This window comes from Musca vetustissima, unplaced genomic scaffold (assembly GCF_032173495.1).
Source record: "Musca vetustissima isolate MV318-11 ecotype Yass unplaced genomic scaffold, APGP_CSIRO_Mvet_v1 utg19302, whole genome shotgun sequence".
Classification (NCBI taxonomy): domain Eukaryota; kingdom Metazoa; phylum Arthropoda; class Insecta; order Diptera; family Muscidae; genus Musca; species Musca vetustissima.
The window spans coordinates 5,211-24,694 of record NW_026888832.1 but is presented as its reverse complement, the minus strand read 5'-3'; the positions used below and the strand labels follow the sequence as shown (position 1 = coordinate 24,694).

General features: G+C 33.9%; 1 protein-coding gene across 1 annotated transcript; it reads right to left on the bottom strand.

Moving 5' to 3' along the window:
- Positions 1-345: 345 nt before the first annotated feature.
- Positions 346-1,483, bottom strand: LOC133336624 (uncharacterized). Its single transcript, XM_061544906.1, has 2 exons — positions 1,439-1,483; positions 346-633 (listed from the first exon to the last, which is right to left on the bottom strand). Exons 1-2 carry the CDS (start codon positions 1,481-1,483, stop codon positions 346-348), a joined length of 333 nt encoding a protein of 110 aa, XP_061400890.1.
- Between the last annotated feature and the right edge of the window lie 18,001 nt (positions 1,484-19,484).

The window sequence follows — 19,484 nt, the reverse complement described above, 5'->3', positions numbered from 1 at the left end:
GTGCGGTGTTGCAACATATATCAACTCTTTGGAGTTAATATAAAGTGGATTCAGTTGCCATACGTTTACATTTTCTCCAACATTTAATTACAATTAACAATTGTTGTTTAATTTTAATTTAATTTATTCATTTCAAAGTCAAGCCAAAAAGACTTATATGGCCAGTATACTACAAAATAAACTTAAACAAAATTAAAAATATATATTTTAAACAAAGTTTCTGTATAAAAAATGGAATTCTGCAGTTGTTGTATAATAGTCTTAAATTCTCTCATACATTATACTGTAAAATGCAATACTCTTTTTTGTGATAAAAAAATAATACATGATATGTATAGCCGAACATTATTCTTCCATTCCATTTTGCGTTTTACCAGTTTCCAGTCTCATCAACTGCACCGACTGTTCTAAACATTTGATTTGTTCATTTAGTGCCTGCTGCTGTGAACGTAATGTCAAATTGTAGGGTCTAATCATTTGTGCCGACTCTTGTATATCATCTAAACATTCGAGTAAATCCATTATTTTACTATGCGCATCACCATAGTCTTCGGATGTATTTGGATCGATGCATTCTTCGAATTCACATAGCTGTTTGTATATGCTACCGACACGATTGTTGATACTTTCCACCTGTAAAAGGAATTTAATAAATTTAAATAATGTGAATAAAGCAGTGTTAAAAAATCTTATTTTTATAAAAAGGACCATAGTGCAAGTATACAAATATTTCCCAAATATACCTAAAGGGGATATGTTTTTATAAGAGAGTAGATGTAAGTAGTTTATGGATATCCAAGCGGTCCCTAGAGCCATAGTCTCAATCACATCCAAAATTAACCGACTAGCCTTAATTAAAAATAGCTAAAACGCCAATTTCAGAGGGGAACAAGAAAAATTTCGGGATTTTTTCCTGAAATTTTAATCACAGATTTCAAAACTTCAGAGCTCCATATCGTGGGAAGCATGGACTTTTTTAACGTTTTTCTGTGAACAGAAGATTTCTTAGATGTGTCTCAAATATGACTAGCCTTAAAAATTCTGAAAATGCTTTCCGTCAACGCTGTATATGTGGAAGACGAAATTTATGGCGACGTTGCTGATCAATAAGGTCACTCTAAGGGACACAACTTGTCACCTTATCAGGCTACAGCTAAAGCCTTCTTTGCAAATATACCAATATTGTCTTAGCTTCAACTATACGTCATCTACCGTCTCTATTTTTTAAAAAATTTTCCTCTCAAACGGCCAGGACGATCTCAATGAGTTCGGTGAGCATTGGTGTTTAATATTCTATATCATTGCCTTTCGAAACGATCCCAGACACAAGTTCCATTTGTGCTTACACTTCAAACCAAAGTTTTAAAGTTGAAGGCCCTAACCAATCTGTAGAGAAAGCATATATCTTTAAAATTTATCACAATTGACATTAACTTACCAGTTTCAAATGTTCATCATCCAAAGATTCGTTAAAAGAACTCATCTTTCAATTCCCGGATCCCTACTGGCCCACCTCTACTGGAATAAAGTTTGAATTTAATTCAATTTATTGATTCACTGAAATGAGCAGCGGAACTACATATGATGACGCTATTAACTGCGAAATGACTACACGTCCGTTATTCACAGTAAATGATAGCATATATACTGTTTAGAATTGGAAGACGTGAAAAACGATGCGTATTAAAATTCGTTCCCTAAATCCAGTAACGAATATCATGAAATATTTGTTTCGTCCATAACCATGGTACAATCATGGTATAATTATTACAAGGTAGGGCACAGCTACCTACTGAATACAAATTTTTCTCAAGGTAGCTTGTTCCATCAAATCAAAATACATATTTTGTGTATGTGTGTGTATTGTTTTGCATACAATGTCAAATAAATTCAAAATAAATTGAACATGGTAAAGTTCAATTGAAATGAAAATAAATTTTTTAACACGTTCGTCTGAAAGAAATTACTTTGTTATGGATGAATCAAACATTTTATGGTATTCCCTACTGGATTTTGGAAGAATTCATAATCTTTCATTCATTTTTCAAATAAACACAAACACTTGTTGCGTATATTTATTTTATTTTTGGCAGAAGAGGCCACACATGCATAGTTTTTTTTTGTCATTCACCTCAAGCTGCCCTACCTTGTATTATTGTACCATGGGTACAATCATACAAGATAACTCCAAAACTACAACAAATACAATTGAACAACAACCACATAGAAAATTGTTATTGTATGTAACACAAGTGTCAGTTTGATATGTCGAAAAATGTAAACAAAACATACAAAATATCAATAAATTTTATTTATTGTCAAAATGTATTTGTTTTTTTATTTTCAGAATAAAATTGAAAAACGTGAATGAAAAACTTACAAATTTATAATTTTTTCGCTTTCAGATCTTTCCTCCAATTAGAGATTGCCATATGTAGAAGTAACTCGTACAAAAACGCTAAATATAGCTTTGAAAATTGGAAATTTTTCATTGCAAAGGGATTTGCTGCTTCACATTTTCCCATTAGGAAATCGATGTAAATTGTAAGCCAAAGGGCAACGAACTTCTGTTGCGATTTCTTTGATTTGAAAATGTAAAATTATTAACGCGCGATTAGTTCTATTTTAAATTAATATAATTGGTATTCTCATGCCAATTCATGGTTGTAAAACCGGTTCAGAAAAAAAATGTACACGCCGATACTATATTTTCCATCGTCTGCAGATTTGGGAATATATCAAAGACAAATGTCAATCATTTCATAAAATGGTGTTGTATGGGTCCCTATATTTTCCTACTGGGTCGTTCATTATAAATCACGATTATTACGGTACAATCAAATCAGCTAAGTATTGCAGTTATCTTGTATAGTAGTATGTTTACATATAACCGGATTTTGTTAACCCAGTGGGTTTCAATTGTCAATTCCTTTGCATATATGTCAAATAAATCCCCATAAAGTAGCTTAACCCGCTAAAAAGTTCTATTGTAGATGCCGTTTAATTATACTATGTTTGAATATATTTCAAGAAATTAGAATTTATTTGATATGGTATTCAAAACAATACACACAGTATAATCATGCCATGATATATATTTTGATTTATTAGATCGAGCCACCTTGATAATAAATTGTAATCAATATATGAGCCCTTTACTTCCAATTTGCTAGTCTATCTAAACATTGCATAAACTATATCAGCTGTTAATTTTAATTCGTGTTATCAACACTGAATGTTGGATTCTTCTTCTTATACAGTTTTTCTTGGCGGCAGTTTCATTTAATTCAAAAGTTTCGAATGCAATAGAAGAATTATCTCTAAAAGTTTGTGAATTTATTGTAATTGAATTGAAGGTTGTTTGTGTACATTTTCTTAAGATATTAAATTTTTTTGTCAAATTTAGAATTGTGTCTGCCAATGTAAATTACATTGGTAATGGCGTTGTTAATACACGCTAGTCGGGAGGCGGACCAAAAACTTAAAGCACAAACAAATTACAAACACCTATAATTTATTAATTTTTTGTATTTCACAGTTTAATTCGTTTTATTGGATATATATTAAGAGATTCGAAAGCATGCAATATTTAACAGCATTAAAAATGGGGGTCGACCCAATTGTAAGTGAGGACATGATGATCTCTTGGATACTCTTTCGTTGTTTTGTACAGACTGGTTTTTTTATATTGTCTGTAAATAAATAGGAAATGTACATCAGTATTACCTAAACGATGAAGTCTGATTTCAGAATGCCTTGAAAGAGTTCCAAATTAAAAGATTTAAACTTACAAATATTCATAAATTCAACATCCTATATTTCAGACTGTTGCTCGTGATTTTATGCAAGAATATGCCTTGGCCTCTATCAGTTCTGGTGAAATTTCATTCGAATTGATTAGTAGTTTCATTAATGATACATTGCTAGCTATTGGTATACCCATGCAAATAACACCAGAAGAAGTATGTGATGCCAAAAATATTCAATGGCCCATTCAGGAATTGCAAATCTATTGTTTTCCCTATAATCGTATCGAATTTGTTTGTGTTGAAAAATTCCTTTTGGCCATATGTAATGAAACGGATAAACTATATGAAGAATTTGTAAATGAATTAGATCATAGCTCAGGGGAAAGTGATATAACAACACCTATAGATTTACTAATGGAATTACTGGCGGGGTGGCGTAGTGTCTACAAGCAATTGTTGGAAGAAAATCGTTGGGATTCAGCTAAAAAATTTGAAGAACCATTGGCCAGAATAAGTATTGACTTTTATTGAGGTATATTTTTTATTTTTAAAAACTAATATTTTTCTTTTTAGATATTTGCTTATTGGAAGGTGTACATAGCTTGCGAATGAAATATCGCAATGCATTTGGTCTATTGGATAATATTTGTAATATGCTGAGTATTAGCGCTTTACATGGACTACGGTAAGCAATATGAAATAGGGTAAAATGCGACGCCAAACAAACATCATAGTCACACAAAGTTTTAAATCTTAATCATAAAAAAATCTAGATTAGTGTGTTCATTAGATTCTTATTAGAATTATAATGAACGGGAGGAAATCGACTGTTATTTGACCTATTAATGTTATCTACGCAATCCCCAGCTTATAAAAAATTAAAAAAAAAAAAACAAAACTTTACAAATAATGAGAGACATGTCCTCCGCCTAAATATACATTTACCACTCAATTTGTTATAACTATTTGCTTTATATATTTATTATCAATATTATTAATTTCAGCTATAAACAGTCATGCATTCCAATCATAGAACGTCTACTAAGACTAATAACTGCAGACTTGGACATGTTTAAGGGAATGCTCACGGATTTTTTCCATTATGTTTTAATATGTGAGGTATGGTAATAAGTTCATAAATATGTTTCATTAATTCAAATAATAATATAAAAATGCTTACAGTACACACCAGGCATTTTAAAACTTTATCGAGGATTAAATGTAATGCTTGAAGAAACTGAAAATGAAAATCGTTTGAATATGCTAACTGATGCCCTAATAAAAAGAAACATTTTGGAGATATTCTATACAATCTTAATGACACAGCAGGGTATGGATGTTGCTAAAATGCAAAAGGAAACGCTGAAATTTTTATTAGTTTTACAAAGGTCAGTTATGGCAAGAAAGGTTTTTAAGGTTTTTAATCACTTTCTTTAAATATGTCTTCTTCTCTTTAGTAAACTCATAACCTTGGATTGTTTTTCACGTGATTTTATGGAGGTCATATTAAATCTGGTTTTACAAAATAAAAAGTCAATTTCAAATATGGCATGTAGTCTATATGTGACTATGATGAAACGAAAAATGTCGGACGATGTTATTTTAAAGCATATACTAAAATTTTGTCTTATGCATATGGTGAGTAGCTTTTGCATTTCTATATAATATACACTGAACTAAGGAATCATTTTCAATTCTTACAGACCTCAAAAAGTGAATTTGTGTACTATGTTGGATATTTTTATAATAATTTTGACTATTTTCAAAGTGTTCACCATTTTTTCAACATTATTATGGATTCTCATAATGATGAGGAACTATGTTTACTTAGCTCTCATGTGGTGTTGTTAATATTTGAAAAAAGTAATGAATCGAAGGGTAAGTAATATTCGAAAAATATTACCGAAATTTGCTATAGTGCATTCAGATAAATATTAAATTCTTTTTTTTCAGATGCCGATTCTTTTCAGTTAGAAATAGAGTCAATCATACAAATAATGCCGGAAATTTTCGAGAACATTAACTATGAAAAATGTTATGGCATTTTACTTGGCATGTTTAAATTTGTACAGATCGAAAAACTCCAAAGAGAGGTTTTGTATTAATATATTATATTTTTAACATTATTATATGTTTATTATTTTATTTTTATTATTAAATTTTTATTATTGTATTTTAATTATTATGTTTTAACATCAATTTACTTTTAGACCTTGGATCACATTACTGCCTATGCCAAGAATGTATTTACAAATATTGGAAAATATTATGAATATCCCTTGCTGATGAATATTTTCAATATATTTCACAAATGTATGTCGGTAACACACGAATGGTATCATTTGGAATTGGTAAGCGAACAATTGGCACTGAAATGTGAGGATATATTTAGAAAACTGGAAATGAAACAAGACAAAAAACGAAAGGTAAATTACACAATACTTAAACGCAAATAGTGTATTTGAATAAAAACAGAACAACTTTTCTTTTTAGAAACTTCCCATTGATTTCTATGAAAATTCAGGAGAGACATTGAAACGTATAAGTATTATTGTTAAAACACCTTATGAGACCTTTGATGATATTGATGATATGGCTAATAAATTACGAGAATATATACTGGACAATAATTGTAAAGAGTTTCAAGACAATAACATTGGCAAGTAGAATTGAAAAAGTAATAAAATAAAACTCTCATTTAAAAACACTTTCTTTTTTTCAGATCTATATGCCATTGAAATTTCTACATCCATTTATATTAAGAAAGCAAGACGTGAACATTTAGCAATTATATATTCCAAATGTTTCGATAGGACTGAGAAATTTTCAAAATATTTAATACGTACCTTTATAGGTATTAAGGAAGCAACCACATTGCCAGCTTATCGCTTGAAAGTTGTAAGTTAATTCATAAAGATCACACAAGAAAATATTTTAAGAAATATTATTTTTTTAGTACTTTTCCAGTATCCTACATTTGTTTTGTAATTTCCCTCTTAATCTTACCACCAATTTCTATTGTTATTTAACGGAAATTTTATCAAAACTTGTGACACAATCTATTACATATGATCCAAGTCAAGCTACTTCGGATAATCATCCTCTGATGGCATTGGATTATTATCGCATAATGTTTGAACATTTTGCCCAGTTTCATATGTATGAACACATTCCAATTAAGTCTCACATTGTGTGGAAACTTTGTATACATTACGGGAAGGTGAGTGATAGTTGTGTAATTAAATATATATATATATATTATATTTATTTCATTAGAATAGTTGAGCTACAAGTTTATACTTTATATTAATTGTTAAAACAATCACATAGTCTCTTATGACTTAAATTAATTACGAAATATATTCAGCGAAATAGTTCCGACAATGATAGAAGGGTCTTGTCGAAGATGGAGCACTGTAATGCACAACAGAGCGACACTGTCCCTATTGTGTCGCTCTGTTGGCCCACTTCGCGGGACAATATTCGTTTATTCAATTATACCCCTTCTCTTAAAATGTTCATGCAACTAGGTCAGAAACTTCAGTTTAAAAAATTAAATAATTATTTTGTTATTGCCGTGTTCGTAACACATATTTTGCGACCACCTAGAAACAGCATATGACCGCTGCCCTGGCCATGAGATTAAAATTCGGCTAAGAGATTTAAAAGCAAAAATCGGAAAGGAAAATATTTTTGGCCTCACCGTTGGAAAATTCAGCCTCCATGAAGAAACATGAGACAACGGCATGAGTTTGATTGACTTCGCGGCAGCAAACAACATGGTAGTTAGCAGCACCAGATTCAAGCATATCGATATACACAAGGTCACTTGGATTTCTCCCGATCGAACAACGAGAAATCAAATCGATCATGTTGTGATAGACGGAAGGCATTCATCCAGTGCTTTAGACGTTCGATCTATCCGAGGAGCAAATATCGATTCGGACCACTACCTTGTAGCAGCAAAAGTTCGCACTCACCCTAATGTAGCAGCAAAAACACAACACGGAAACTCGGCGTCGAAAAGCTGCAAACACAACAGGTAGCAGAAGCCTACTCCGCACATCTTACCCACCTGCTTGACGAAAGCACTCCTTGTCCCGATAATAATATAGAAGCACATGAAGAAGATACCCCAGAACCAATTAGAGATGACGTTGAAAAGCTTTTGATATAAGATAGAAGCGGTGAAGAGGATACCCCGGAACATATAATAGATGACGGTATAGAGTGTGTACCACCTAGCCAAGGTGAGGTCAGAGTAGCAATCAATCGGCTGAAGAATACTTAAGCAGCAGGTGCTGATGGGTTACCAGCCAAATTATTCAAGGCTGGTGGTCAGGAGCATGCACCAGCTGATTCGTACAATTTGGCTAGAGGAATTCATGCCCAATTATTTGAACCCCAGCATCCTGTGTCCCGTGAAAAAAAGAGACAAGACTTCTTTTTTTCTGGTAATAAGATAGTGATCAGGAGCATACACCAGCTGATTAGTACAATTTGGCTAGAGGAATGCATGCCCAATGATTGGAACCTCAGTATCCTGTGTTCCGTGCACAAAAAAGGAGACAAGACCATATGCTCGAACTATAGAGGAATAAGTCTCCTTCCCATCACATATCAATTTCTATCCAGCGTGCTGTGTGAACAACTGACAATGATATTATTGGACCATACCAATGCTACTTCAGACCACTGACCAGATTTTCACTCTGCGCCAAATCCTGGAAATCAGACAAGACAAGGAGACAAGACCATATGCTCGACCTATAGAGGAATAAGGTTCCTTCCCATCACATATCAATTGCTATCCAGCGTGCTGTGTGAACGACTGAAACCAATGGTCAATGACATTGACCACATTTTCACTCTGGTCAATGTCCTGGAAATGACCCACGAAAAACACATTGACAAATGTCACCTATTGGTCAACTATAAAGCCCTATCCATTCAGAGGATTTAAAGCTATGTCTGCGTTCGGCATTCCTGCAAAATTGCGAGCGGCAGCAGCCATCTTTGAACAAATTGAGAGTCTTCCAAATTGGGACTGGCAGTAAACGGCGAGAAGACCAAGCTGATGGTATCAACGTCCAAGGCTTCCAGTAGACTTGGACCAACTGTGGAACTTGAGAACCAAGCTTCGAGGTAGTCAAAGATTTTATATAACTTGGTTTCGCCATGAATGAAACTAATGACAACAGTTTTGAAATTCGAAGAAGGAATGTGCCAACATATGCTGTTATGGTCGAAGTAAGCAGTTTAGAAACAAGGCCATCCCCAGGCAGACCAAACTCATACTCTACAAGACGCTGATACTACCCGTGCTGTTATATGGATCTGAATCATGGGTACTTACACAAGCAGATGAGACAACTCTTTGAGTGTTTGAGAGAAAAATTCTCCGAAAGATCTATGGGCCGATCAGCCTCGATGGTGAATATTGCTGTCGAATGAACCATCTATTATCGGACATCGGCAATGACGTCTGACATTGCCGATGATCGAGCTGCAGCGACTACGTTGGCTAGGTCATGTTGTGAGAATAGATGAGGATGTCTGAGCATATAAAAGCGAGCCTTCTGCTGGCTCATGCAGAAGGGAAATGCCACGAATTAGATGGAAAGATCAAGTGAAAGACAACAATTTGAAACATGGTCTTACAAATTGAAAGAGATTTTTAAGCTCGGCTTATGGAACAAATGTTCTGTCACAAGCCAGATAAGTAAGGGTTCGTAATGTTCATATCAATGGTCCGAAATATTCTCCATTGGTTAGTTTGTTCCTGAATATTCAGAATTGAGTAGAGCATAGTTTGAATAGCAATGGTCATTGATAACATCAAAATAATTACAAATTTTATAGCATACTTTTAGGCTCAATAAATTTAATTTTATTTATTTACTATCTGTTTTTTTTTCAGCCCCACAATAAATACAATGAAGAACTAAAACAATTACTAGTGACACTGGCCACATATAGAATGAATGTCTATACACACGTGAGTGCTGTCGTTGTATATAATCTGTATAAGGTACAACCACCAATGAAAAATGATGCAATTGCGGTAAGTTTGTAAATAAAATGCAAATGCCTTAAATAAAGTTTTATAGCAAAAATTAATTATAATATGTAGAGGCCGAATCGGAATTGAGTTTTAAAAACTACAATTAAAATTATTTAGAATGAATTTTCAAAATTAATTTATTATATAGTACAGTAGAAACGCACAAAACTCTCTATAAATATATCTAAAGATGAATTACAAATTCTCTGATCTTTGGAATTGAATTTTAAAAACAATTAAAATTGTTTGGAATGAATTTTCAAAACTAATTTATTATTATATTGTACTGTAGAAATTCTCACACAAAACTCTCTATTAAGTATTTATGTGTCGATGCCCAGTAGCGGCTATTTCATTTTCGTTAAACTAAAAACTTTTCCCATTTTCCAGTCACTTTTGAAAAAACACAAACTCTTAATCGACAATGAATTACAAGACAAATCACCAAATAATATTAAATTAAGCATTGTGCTGCTGCTAACCGAAATGATTGACAAGTCGTTATATGTTTTAAAATTGAATAATCAACATAATCGTCTGAATGCTTTATGGCATTTAGATGTTTTTCTCGAAGATATGGATTTACAAGAATTGCAAGCGGCACAGTTAATGTAAGTCTTCAAATCAACTAAATTATTTACATCGTATTAATTGTTACAATTTTCTATTTACAGTACCGAACAATTGGATACAATTAGAAAACATTTACTAACAACCGAGGAATTGGAAACATTAGAAAATTGCCGAAATTTTATAAGCAATTTGTAGAGACTAAAATTTGTTCTTATGTGAATTATAATTTTTATTTTTGCATTTGAAAGAGTAACTGAGGCTGGCTGGCAGATGTTTTCTTTTTTGTTTTGCTATTTTAAATTTTTGTTATTTCTTTCTTGTGTGTGTTGTTGGCCTTATTGAATTTATTATTCTATGGCCTGTTGACAGTCACCCATCACCTTTCTTATTTAAACATACTATATACGTCAGAATTTGTTATTTGCTTTTGATTTATATCTTTAACGCCCCAATAATTACACTCCGGCTCAAAACAGATATGCGTGCACACACACACACACATTCAAACCCATAACTTCCTATGTTGACAAAGTACTTTTGTTTTTTAGCCCGAGGAGACAAGCCTTTAATAACAATTTATTATTTATTTCAACAATCTTATTTATCTAAACAAGATAATAAGATAATACATTTTGTGAATTTATTTATCTCTCATGCTCACTTGCTGTTAGCCGTCATCACAAGATTTACTATAATTTGTTTTTATTATTATAATTACTATTAGTAGTTATGTTTGTCTGATGTACAATTGAAATAAACGTGTACATTGGTGTTTTTGTTTTGTTATCACCATTTTTTGCCAAGTTATATTGTTTTTTATCTAAAAAATGGCATAGTTTTATTGTTGTTAGCGGAGCAGATACAAGATTTGCTACACGTGAATATATATATGGTGTTGGTGTCAAATGTAAATTTTCAAGATATGTGGGTTATATTTACATAGATAGATTAAGGGGTTTGGGGTGAAGAAGTTTACATACCAAATAACATAGATTTGATTAAGAGCTCAAAATCATTTAAATAATTAGATGGAGGAAGGCCCAAAGTAAGATTGTACGACGGACTTCAGATAAGGAAGGAAGGGCGGTCTTGTCCTGAAGTTCGCTACCGACTCTGCTGGAGAATACTACTAGAGGAGGAACAAGGGTGAATTGCTTTATGTAGAGCAGCAGCTGCTGAACTGCTTCTCACCCTCTCTTCTTCAAATGCCGACATCTTCTTCAGGAGCGACAATAAATGCCCTGTTTTGGTCGCCACTGGGGAGAAGGTAAGAACGTGTATACTAGCTAAAAAGAACTTAATTTAATGCTTCTGTCAAATTTCAGCAATGGTGATATGACGACAGTTAGACTAAATAGGGGCAACTCGAGACCCTAATAGTCTCTGCTGTCTATACCCATCTCCCTTATGAAAGCCTCATAAGGACCGGTGTATGCAACCTACTGGAGGCAATGAGCAGCATTGCTGACGCAATCATTGGATGTGATGTCAATGCCCATCACTTCCACTGGGGTAGCAGTGACACTAATCCAAGAGGTGAGTCCATTTTTTTATACTTTGATATAATCTTGTAATATGTAATAAGGGCAATATAGCAACATTCGCAAATAGATTGAGAGGTGAAGTCATCGACATAACCCCCACTAACATGGACGACTCTGGATTTACGAAGTGGAAAGTATCTGAAAAATGTTCCTTCTCGGACCATAGGATGATATTTTTAAAGATTACTACCTCCAGAGGAACAGGAACAGAAGCCTTATAAGAATCCTCGGAATACAAACTGGAAAAAATTCAAAACTAAAACAGCATCCTCAATTCTAGGTCACGAAGATCTCAGAACGATTTGAGGATGTTGAAAAAGCTGTGAACAATGTCCCGGACACTCTTCTGATGAGCTATAAGGCCTTATGTCCTTTAACATACCCTGGGAAGAAATCTCAGCTGGTATTGTGGTAAAAAACTGAGAAAAATTGTTAGGAAAGCATTAAAAAAGCTACTAAGACGAAACATAGTACAGATTGGGATTTTTATAGAGAACAATTCAATAGGCACAAGAGTGGAATCAAGAAGAATAAACATGAGTTTTGCGTCTGCTATAGCGAGTCAGTCGAAGGAGTAAACGAAACGGAAAGATTTCGTAGTGTAATATCTAAATATTCAAAATCTATAGGTAGTATTAAGCGAAGTGACGGTACGTGAACAAACTCTGGCAGAGACTTTTGATCTTCTATTATCAACCCACTTCCCTGTTTGTATGGACAATAATGACAAAGTGCGGTGTGCACATCGGCATATGGTTCGAACCAAATAAGGGGACAATAAATAGCTTTCAACCCTACAAATCCCTAGGCCCATTCATGCTCCAACAACCCGATGAACGAGTATTAAAGCTTGTCTGCGTTTATCGTACATACCAAGCCTATGGAAAGAGGTAACGGTGACCTTCATCCCGAACGCCGGAAAACCGAGTCATACGCTACCTAAGGACTATAGACAAATTAGTCTCTCTTCTTTTCTACTTAATAGTACGTTTATATTATACCGGATTTCGTTAACCCAGTGGGTTTCATATGTCAATTCCATTGTATACATGCCAAATAAATCCTCATAGAGTAGGTTAACCCGGAGTAGGTTCTAATGTAAATATCGTTTAAGACTCTGAAACTAAGAATACTATACAATTAGCAAATCCCAGCATGCCTACATCAAAGGCAAATCAGTGGATACTGCTTTACATGAAGTGGTTGGGCGTATGGAGAAGAATATCGAGATCTCCGGTTATACATTGGCTGTGTTCCCCGACATTGAAGAAGTCTTCAACAATGTGAAGCTGGAGGCTATCCATTCTGGTCTCGATAGGTCAGCTATCCCCTCCCTCCTAACGGATTAAATTGATAGAATGCTGGAAAGCAGAATTGTCAACTCGTCCATAGGAGAGCGTTCCGTGAGGAAATCTTTCAACAGAGGCACACTACAAGGAGGACTATTATCTCCTCTACTATGACTTCTGGTGATAAATGATATACTGCTCAAATTCGACCAACTTAAAATAAAGGACGATAGTCAGGCGGCATTAAAGTCGTGCACTATTAACTCCAAAGGGGTTCCTGATTGCAAGGATGCTCTTAATGATATACACGGATGGTTAAATTATGTTGGGTTCCAGGACATAGCAACATAGAAGGGAATGAGGTAGCCGACGAGCTTGCTCGAGGCGTCCAATCTACCGATTGAGGGATCTGTACAACCGCCCATTGGCTACTTTATTGGCCAAATTCGTTTGAGCTACTGCGAGGTAGTTGGTATCAGATGGTTATCCGAACCTGAATGCAGGATTTCGAAAAACTTCTGTCCCGAATTCTCTCGCCGTAGAACCATAACAAGAGGGAGATAAATACAGGACATTGTGGGGATCATAACAGGACACTGCAAGATTAGATCTCTCACTTCTAAATAGGACATTCATCGAGTGGATTGTTGTGAGGATGAAGAAGGTGAAACAACTGAACATATACTCTGTACGTGTCCATTGCTAAGTGGCAGAAGACACAGAAAGTTCGGCGAATACTGAATTGATAATCTAGCATTCTTCTCCGGAATAGACCCCAAGCAGATCCTAAGCTTTGTTAAGATTTTGGCATAACTAAAATAACCATATTTCTATACTCTCCAAACCGCTACAACTTCCATTATCCGTACATTCTCTTCTCCTAATGTTCTAAGTACCAAGAATTCCACAATCAAAAGCGTATCTGAATTGCAGATGCATGTGATTAGCTTTAAAATATGAATTACTTGCATGTCAATAGAGGTCTTTATGCATATCAATGGAGGTCTTTATTATTTAGATGAAGATCCTATCGAATGTGTTCTTGCTACACATTTAACCACAAAGCACGAACTGTCATAAAAGTTATGACTATTTTTAAATCCATATTTACATTATCTTCACATTTACTGTTGGTAAATATAGTCTCCAAAGAAAGAATTATGTGTGTGCCCAATTCATTATTTTTAAACGCCCTTAAACTGCCACTTTTGTTCAATTTTGTGTAAAAGATTAAAGTTCATTATTTTTGCACAATTCAATTAACATTATATTGTTAAATGAATATGCAATTATTTTACTATTTCTGTGAATGCATGGGCGGATGATTGGTGTTGTGGTTCAAGAGCGGAAATGCGATTTTGTGTATTTTTCTTTCATTTCATTTTTGAAGAAAAAAAAGAACAAAAACGAAAATTGGACTAGTTTTGGATGATTTTAGGCGGAACTAAGAAAGAGTCACATAATTAGGTGATTAGAACATTTAGTTAAATTTAAATGGACTACATTATGTAATTACATTATTGCAAACTATGAGTGACATGACATGGTAGACAACAGCAAAGAAATTTTTATTTATTTTTTTTTAATTAAAATATTTAGGGTAAGGTTCAATCAATCTTCTCCTATCACAGGCTTTGATGTGTCGGCAAATATTTGGATTTTTCTGTGTCTGGCCTAAATGTACTAAATAAAAACTGAAACAATCAATTCCATTCAATATTCATAAAATAAAAATAAAAAACCAGTGAGTGGAGCAGTATAGTCGGACGGGGCCGACCATACGATACCCTGCACAACTACCACGGAACTCAAATTTTCTGCGGATGGTTATTCCGAGCCTGGGCAATATTTCGTGATATTTGCACCCTCTTGCCAGATTAGAGATAAACAGCACCACTTCCTCACACTGACATATTTTCCGAATATTACGAGTATTCAGTACAGCTATTGTCCAGATTCCCTTCACCGTGGGTTGTGTTGTGATGTTCGGCTTTCATTTCATGTATAGATCGACTCGAAAATAACACAAAAAATTAAGTTTTCGGTACACTTCATTCCAAAATTATTATCTGGTCATCACCGAAAATTATAGGCGTTATCCTTGACCATAACCGGATCCTCATGGAACATTTCAAAGCGATCAGCGCTATAGTTCCGCTCTCTAGAGTGATAATGGTTTACTAAATAATATACGAATACGGAGGTACCTGTACATATTTAGGTGTAACTCCCACATCCGAGAACATATAACAATGTAATTGGTATTAATTTAAAGGTCAACCACTCCTCTTGGATATAATATTAACTTCTCGGGTCTATGTCCTTCAGGGGTAAATATATACGCTATAGAATACAAATTTTGTCATTTTTCACACAAAAGTCAGGGTCCATTTGACCCGCTAAATATTGACCGATCTTTATCAAAACAGGCATGCTTATTTTCTGGCCCGATCCTCTTCTCCATGCAAAATTTCACGATGTTCGGGCCATTATTGCGGTCTCTGGAGCGACCAGAAAAACCGACAAAAATTTAGTATTTGGTCCATTTCATCCCCTAAATATTAACCGATCTTTACCAAAAACAATAGGGGTCTTCATTGGCAAGAACCCATCCTACATGCAAAATTTCGTGAAGATTGGTCCATAACTGTGGCCTGTATCGTGTTTACAAATTATAATGGACAGACGCGTTTAGACTAAAATATTTGATGTGAGTTATCTAGATTTATTGTATATTTACATTGCACTGAATTTCGTTATATATCAAATAAATCTTAAAGTAGGTCAACCCGGTAATAATTTATAATGTACATGACTATATGATACCCGTCAATACTTAGGATACATACTATATATGTATCCTATAAATGAATCCATGCAATTGAACGAACTTAAATATGTGTTTTTAATCTATATGTAACCTGACTAACATCAATCCCTACACATACCATTCTGCATCCTATGCTAAATTTTGTAAATAGATTTAAAGCACACTTGACACACGCTATTCGGTATGCTGCACCGCTTAAAACTTAATCTCAAACTCATTTGGTGTACATGAATAGGTCGAAATTATATGTGGAAGCTATGATATAGGGTCTTTGGTGCACCATATCCAAATCTGAAACGATTTTCACCAATTTCAATAGGGTTAGTTCTTGGTCTAAATGAATGAGCTGTACCAAATTTCATCCAAATCGGATTATAAATACGACCTGAACTTTGTTTTCAATTTAACGTAAACAGACGGACGAGCGGACATGCATAAATTGACTCAGAAAGTGATTCTATGTATATTCCCAAAAGGAAATATAGGTCTTTTTCATACAAATGTTTTTGTTCAGTGCATTTCTCACGAAAATACCTTTGGTTTTTCTGGGTCACCTCGAAAATTAGTTTTATAACGGTAAATGTAGAGAAAAACGTTGTCTCAGAGATTTTCAATTTGAAACGCGAATGGCGTGGCGTGGATTTTTTAAAAAATATTTTTGGGTCCTACCACAGACGTGAATTTATTAATTCTACCTCAGGCGTGAATTTACTAAAAAAATATTTTTTAGGTCCTACCCTAGGATTTATTAAAAAATATTCATTAGGTCCTACTACAGGCGTGGATTTACCAACTGGACTAATGAATTCTCTAGTAGAAACTCATGATGTAAATATGGTTTAAGGGGACCCTCCCATTCTCGGGGTCAAAATTTTTTTGATTTAATTCGAATCTACACTAATTCAAGAATGTCCCTACAAAATTTCAAGTGAAAATCTCAAGAACTCTTGAAGATATAGCCGATTTCTTATGTCAGCATCGCATGAACCTAGGATAAAGCCAATCGGTGAAGATCTTCCTTATTTTTTAATTTAGTTTGTGGTCAAAAATCGGCGATTTTCCAAAAATATTTTTTCAAAGGTCCGCCATTTTGTTAATTTAAGAGCGAAGTCAATAATCCTAGTTCATACGAGAGCCAGACATGTACTCTTTCTAACACCGTTGGAATTTTCGAATTCCGGTGTTCCCGTGAGGAGTTATCATGCCCGCCATCAAAAATAAGGACTTCTCTTTAATTACAAAAAACAACAACAAAACAAAAACAAAATTTGTTTGTAAATTATTTTTCTTCTCTTTTAAATCTTCAATTATATATGTGCAAAGTTACAAACCTTAACAAGCATTGGTATTCATTTACCAGCCCATTGAAAATCTTGAAAAATTAAAATCAAGAAGGGGGGGGGGGGGTTTCCTTTAAATAAAATAATCACCATGCCGTATACGGATTGACAACAATCATACGCAATGATGTACTTCTAAAAAGTCTTTCGCAAATTATACAATTTCCATAAACATTTAAACAGGTTTTAAACCATAATTGCATGTGCGCCCTAATTGATTAACTTTCTTTTTCCCCTAGACAGTCATTGGGCGCCACATTTCTTTATCACCAAAAAAATCTATTTGATCAAGAAATCCACCCTCATCAATAATATAGTAAATTCATTGGTCATAAATGAAACAATGAATGTATTTATTTAGAAGAAAAAATAAAGAAAACCCCTGTAGAAACAACATGGCTTTTCTTTTTCTCACAATGTCTATGATTTATATAATTTCTGTTTAAAGCATCAATCAAAAGCACTTGCTGTCATTAATTATTTATCTAGGGTTATCGTCGTTCAAATAAACTGTCGATAAATTTTCATCATCAAATATATAAAACGTCACAAAAATTGATCATTATTGTACAAATATTGTCCCAAGTCAAGATAATAATTTGGTTCATGTTTTCTCAAAGGTAGCTTTAACGCAACGAAATAAAACAAAATATTTGATGAATTTTAACAATATTGAATTTTATATTAAAACGCAGAAAAACACATGTGTGTACATAGAATCACAATTAAAACGTACGATACGATGCATAAATATACTAAGTATAACAGTTCATGTTATTATTTGTTTTAGAAACAAAAGAGGAGTTTCTCTATTAAAATTTATTAAAATACCCTAGAGCAAAAATGTTCATATTTTTTCGATTAAGATCAGCCAGAAATTCGTCTGGGTTAGGATCAGAAAAAAATATTTTTTAATAAATCCACGCCTGGGGTAGGATCTAAAAAAATCCACCTATTTTTTTTTTTTTTTTTTTGATGTTTAATAAATCCACGATAATAATACAGATTTCTTGTTTTTAGCCGCTTCCGTCCCTTTAAATTTCTGCAAAATTTTGACAATTCGGTAAAAAACAACTTTGGCGGAATCACAATTTTTATACTGAGTTTCTTTTTTTAAATTTTTATGAGTTGTGAAAAAATTGGCTTAACAATTTCGTTTGACAGATTGCCGAATTCCAGACCCATATTTTTGAAAACACAAAAGGGATAACCCATTTCATTTGGGCGCCACATTAAAAAATATATATCCAATACAGAAATATGCAAATGCCTGCAACATTAAATTAAAATCTGTAGTTCTTATTTAAGTTTCGTACCCTTAGAGATAACTTATTACATATTTGAATGGTTTAATAAATGTCTCGCCTGCAGGTGAACAAACATGCAGATCACAATTCAGAGACCAAAATGATATCCTTACGAATAGCTTTCACAAAGATTAGCCACTCTCTCGATTTCCATTCATTTCCATAATTCATTATACCATTAGGGCGCCACATTCACAAAATAAATACTTACTTAGCTCGAGACAGAAATTTTGTTCCATAAGCCGAGCTTAACAAATATTTCCATCGATCTTGTGCGCTGCTTTTCCAATTTGACTGACCATGTTTCGATATATTACCTTCCACTTTGTCTGTCCATCTAATTCATGGCCTTTCCTTTTTGTGTGAACCATCAGTTGTCTCGCTTTTATATGCCATTTGAGCTGGGGCATCCTCATACATTCTCACAACATGTCCTAGCCACCGCAATCGCTGCAGCTCGATACATCTGACAATGTCCATGTCCGAGAATAGATAGTCGAACTCATGGATCATTCGACGGCGACAGATCGGCCTGTAGATCTTTCGGAGAAGTTTTCTCTAAAACACTCCAAGAGCTTCTGGTTGCACAAGTACCTATACTTCAGATACATACACCAGCACGAGTAGTGTGCGAGTTTGGTCTGACGAGAGATGACCTTATTCTTAAATTGCTTACTCAAACCATAGTAGCACATGTTGTACATCGAAATTGATGTCAGTTTTATTTATGGGGTACTGAGGTGTATAAAATCGTTGACTACTTCAAAGCTGTACTTTTCAAGTCCCAC